Source organism: Nematolebias whitei, chromosome 16 (assembly GCF_014905685.2).
Source record: "Nematolebias whitei isolate Nwh7 chromosome 16, NemWhi1, whole genome shotgun sequence".
NCBI classification, from domain to species: domain Eukaryota; kingdom Metazoa; phylum Chordata; class Actinopteri; order Cyprinodontiformes; family Rivulidae; genus Nematolebias; species Nematolebias whitei.
The window spans coordinates 7,943,439-7,948,796 of NC_056513.1; the positions used below are offsets into that span (position 1 = coordinate 7,943,439).

A 5,358-nucleotide genomic window follows, 5' to 3' on the forward strand; every position below is an offset into this window, starting at 1 on the left:
TAGATGATGTTGGATGATAGATGTTGGTTGGATGGATGATGTTGGATGATGGATGTTGGTTGGATGGATGATGATTGGTTGTGTTCTTGAAGCCACCCTCTCTGAGGGTTCCTGAGGATCTCGAGGTGTTCTGGGTCTCCTGTGGTGACCTCAGCTGATGCTCAGAGTTTGGACCTGCAGCTGTGACATTTTCAGGTTTCCAGAAGCACCAACAAAGATCTGAGTTGTGGTTTGACCGTGTCTGTTCTTGTCTCCTCAGGTGTACGTCATCAATGTCACCTACTCTGACAACACGTCCCACATCATCTACAGAAGATACAGCAAGTTCTTTGACCTCCAGGTAAGCCTCCGTCTCCTGCTCCGTCTGAGTTTCGTGGTTCCTCCTGAAGTCTCTGTGGATCAGAACCTCGTAGCCTGGCTGGGTCCACGTTGGGTCGGGGCCTGTGTAGTTTGTGCTCCTCAGCCTGGAGGAGAAGCAGCAGTGACTGTTCCTCTCGGCTCGTCTTCCCGTCGTCTTCACGATCAGAGGCAGCTGTCGGCCATCTTTATTTAACACGAGCCTCCACAGTTTAACGCCGCTTGTTTTATGAGCTTCTTTATTTACAGACGTTTTATTCTAAATAATGAAAATGTAAAATATTTACGTTACGTGGACGACGCGTCGCTTTCCATCCATCACATGAAGCCGGAGGCTTTGAGGCTGCAACCAACAGGTTCTGGGTGTTTTGTTGAGGAGGAAAGCAGATGTAGCTCCAGACTGTTTGTAATCCAGTCCATGTTGACGTGTCTGCACCACATCTGGCTGAGTTACAGCTGCTCGGGCTTCACGGGACAAAACCTTCAGCTGGATGAAGAAGAAGAAGAAGAAGTGTGAAGATCGAGGCGATATATGTGACGCCGTCAGACTCTAACCTGAACAAAATCCTCCGTTAATCTGCGACGGTGCAGATTTAAAAACAGCTGAAGGTCCGACTTTCCGTTTTAACTCTGAAGGACGGTTCTGCTGTGGAGATCCAAACAGGACTGGGTTTGAACTAAACACCATCAATGGGAGGTTTGACTGGGATCAGGCGTTCCTGAACAAGTTGCGTGTTTTTACGTTGGGTTTGTCCCAAGATGACAGATTAGGATTAATAATCCGACAGAATGGTCATAAAGATGATTTATTATCTCCATCGTTATGTAAAAACCAGCTGAGCTCTAAAGGAAGGATTGATTTTGACCAGATCAAAGTGCATGCTCAAAAATCCAGGTAGAAAATCCAATAAAGTTCAGTCAGGTCATCTGGATTGTTTCTTTTTTTTTTTTTTTGAGACGTTTCATCCTTCATCCAAAGGACTTCATCAGTTCAGGGAGCCACAACAAACTGAGCCCCACCAGCAAACTGGTTGGTCCACTATGTGAGTGCGCTGCTTGTGGGACTCGGTTTGTTGAGGACTCCTCGTACTGATGAAGTCCTTTGGATGAAGGATGAAACGTCTCAACAACAACAACAACAACAAAAAAGAAACCGTCCAGATGACCTGATTGAACTTTGTTGGATTTTGGCCTGTGTTGCCAAATAAACTCCAGCTGGACTCGAACCTCGGAACTAAAACCTGTTATTTAGTAGAAAAACATATCCGAGTTTTTTTGTTTGTTTGTTTTCTGTTGTTTACTTTTTGTAAACAGATAAAAAAAAAACTCTTTACAGAAGAATTACAAACGTTAAAAATGTCTCAACGATCAACACGAAACGTAGAAAACGTGTTCGTAAAGTTCAAAATGGATCTTTTGTAGGAGCGCTGAGTTTGAACGAAGCTCTGAAAACCTTCTTCTTCTGGCTTTTCCATCTTCAGGGGTCACCACAGAGAGTCCTCCTCCATCTCACTCTGTCCTCTGTGTCCTCTGTCTTCACTCTGTCCTCACTGAGTCCTCACTCTGTCCTCTGTGTCCTCTGTCCTCACTCTGTCCTCACTCTGTCCTCACTCCAACTCCCTCCATGTTCTCTCTAACTGCATCCATATCTTCTCTTTGTCTTTTTTCCTGGCATTTCTAACATCCTTCTACCAATATACCCACTGTCCGTCCTCTGGACATGTCCAAACCACTGTCCCTCCTCTGGACATGTCCAAACCATCTCAGTCTGGTCTCTAACTTTATCTCCCAGTTGTTCAACCAGTGCTGTACCTCTGATGATCTCATCCTAATCTTATCCATCCTTGTCACGCCTAAGGAGAACCTCAACATCTTCAACTTCCAGTTCTGTCTCCTGTCTTTTTGTCCATGTCTCTGTCTCCAGACCAAACAACACAGCTGGTCTCGCCACTGTCTTGTAAACTTTTACTTTGACCTTTGCTGAAGCTCTGAAGGCCTGATCTCCAACTGTTCACCTCCTGCAAGACGATACCGTCTGTTTGTTGCACCATGAGTCCGGGGGTCATCGGGGGTCACCGACAGACTGGGGGTCCGCGGGTCACCTGGTCGCTGGTGGATGTGAAAAAGCTGCAGGGTGAACGTTGCATCTGAATGGCTTCAGTGTGTTGTTGCTGCAGGAAATGATGGTCCAAACAGCAGAGCAGAGGTCCTCTCAGAAAGGTCCCATTGATGACCGGGGGGGGGGGGGGGTGCTACCAGACCCCCCTTGGTGGAACAATAAACAAGGGGAGTCTGGGGACTGAGTGGAAGTGAGTCTGTTGGAGCAGCTCTGAAGGAACTGAACGCTTCATGTTCAGAACCAGCAGCTGCAGCGTTGCTGGTACGGCAGGCTGTTTTACTGAATAATCAAATCACTCCTAACTCTATTTATTTCTTTAGATTTATATAATATAATTTCTCCTCCTCACACTAACTTTCTGCATCGTCAGAATATAAATGAAAAATGTTTTTAATTTCATAATTACAAGTAGATATTAGATTTTAAGCTAATTTAAATTCTAATAGTGAAAACTAAGAGTGGGATATCTGAATCCTTATTTAGCATTTAATAGTCTGTGTTTTTTTTTATAGATTTCTTTTCTTGTCACAATTTTTTTGTGCCTTACTCAGAAATACGAGTTCAGCTGTCATCTAATATAACCGTCATAAAGACACGACACACGTGACGATAAGAATAATTTTAAAGCAACAATTCTTAGATTATAAACTCTAATTTGATTTTAAATCAACCACTAAAACTTTTAAAAAAGGTTTCTTAACATTATTAACCTTTTTCTACCCAAACAATTGGACAAGTGGATCCTAAATTGTGATTTATACTCTGATTGTAAACATATTTAATTTAAATTCTGACTTTTAATAATGTTGTGAGCAAGAGAAATTCGGTTTATAAAATCTAAAATATCAAATAAAAGTATAAGATTGTGATTTGATTATTTAGTGAAACTGCCTGCCGTACATGGTGCCGACTCTGGAGAGCAAACGGGCAGAGCTGATTCTTTAAACACAAATTAACTCCTTAAAATACACATTTTTACTCTTCGCATAGAAAAATAATAATCTGAAAGACTGCTTTTAAAAATTAAGTTATCACAGACAACTTCATGTTGCGTTTATGGACATTTTTAAGCATTTATATTTACATATATATTTTTAAAGTGGATTAAATTGGAAGGAAGTAGTGGTCCAAGCACTGAACCCTGAGGAACTCCATGATTAACTTTGGTGTATGACGAAAATTAATTATTTACATTTACAAATTGGAATCAATCAGATAAATATGATTTAACTATTTCAGAGCTGTTCCTGTAATTCTAATATCATATTCCACCCCCGTAGTAGAATATTATAATCAACTGTATCAAATGAACTGAGGTCTAACTGGACCAGTGTAGACACCTGTCCATTGTCAGAGGCCACGAGAATATCATTGGTAACTTTCACCAGTTCATTCAGCGCTGTGGTGAGCTCTAAACTCCGACTGAAACTCTTCAAACAGATTATTTCTTTGCAGATGATCGTGCAACTGACCAGCAACTGTTTTCTCTAGAATATTTTAGATGAAAGTTAGATTAGATATAGGTCTATAATTGGCTAGGATTCCTGCGTCAATATTATGTTTCTTAAATAAACTTGCTTAGATAAATCCATTCATGTTCAGAAGTGGAGCTCGTTTTGTTTCCGTTGTTCTCTGGATTCAAAGTAAATCTTCTCTTTGATCTCACTCGATCGAGGCTTTGATGTTTCTGTTTGATCTCATTGTTGTTGGATAAACCTGCGTCGGCTTCAGTCCGAACATTTATGTGTGGCGGAGATGCTACAGGTGAGAGAAACATGGGTCGGAGCCAAACTGGTCCAGGTTCCAGTTCTACAGCAGAAGTTGTCCGGTTCTGGTGGGTCTTTGTCCTGAATACCAGGGTGTCGTTTTTTATTAACACTGGAGCTGAAATGCTTTGATGCTGTAACAGATTATCTAACAGATTATCCGTCTGTCTTTTTTTGTGTTGACACCACTGGGAGAATCCGAACCTCGAGCGGGTCGAGTCAGAACGGTTCTTTCTGTGCCTGAGCCACATTAGCGCTTTTCAGTGGCTTTTTATGAAAAAGTCATTTACAGAAAATAGAAACTATTTATTAAAGTCAGATGTTTCAGGAAGTACCGCCCGGGGAGAGATTGGGTCAGCACTTTTACCCCCTGTAAGAGAGGACTGACTGTCCGGTCTAATAGATCTGTTATTTGATGGCTGTTTTGGGCCGGAGGGACCCCGATCAGGACAGGTCCAGGTTTGTTACCGGTCCTCCATCCTCACCTCGAGTTCTTTTCTGTTGTTCGCTCCAAAGACCAGCTTGTCTTCCTCTACAGGAAGTGACCGCTGGTACTTCCTGTCCGCTCAGCGCTGAACTGGGTTTAGTCAGACCTGACATGTAAGGGTGGAGTTTTTAGCCGTTTTTATGTTTCAGGACGCCGTGAGGAGGAAGTGGAGGAGTTTTGTTGTCCTTCTTTCTAGTTTTAGATGTTTGGAGTTTTGAGTCATGTTCTGCTACTTTTAGCTTTTAGCTACAGTTTTAGTTCTTTTGGCTCAGCTTTACAATTTGACCAAGACTTTTTGGGGATTGTTTTTTCAGTTAACATTCAGCTACTTTTAGCTTTGTTTAGTTTGTAGTTTGTGCTCTGGTTCTTTTGACGTTCACAACTCAGTTTCAGCTTTTTTAGCATCTTCTGCAGTCATTCAGCAGATTTCAGCAGTTATTCATAGATTTCAACAACTATTTAGCAGATTTCAACAGTCATATAGCAGATTTCAGTAGATTTCAGAAATTATTCAGCAGATGTCAGCAGCAATTCAGCAGATTTCAGCAGCCATTTAGCAGATTTCAGCTGTTGTTCAGCAGGTTGCTGCAGCTATTCAGCAGATTGCTGTAGCCATTTAGCAGATTTCA

General features: G+C 41.9%; 1 protein-coding gene across 1 annotated transcript in view; it reads left to right on the plus strand.

Annotated features, from left to right (window-relative positions):
- The window catches only part of sh3pxd2aa (SH3 and PX domains 2Aa), an 89,800-nt gene that overhangs the window by 13,431 nt on the left and 71,011 nt on the right, over nt 1-5,358 (plus strand). Inside the window, exon 2 of the mRNA XM_037689622.1 lies at nt 260-340. Within this exon, the coding sequence (XP_037545550.1) occupies nt 260-340 (81 nt within the window). The remainder of the gene's footprint in view (nt 1-259; nt 341-5,358) is intronic.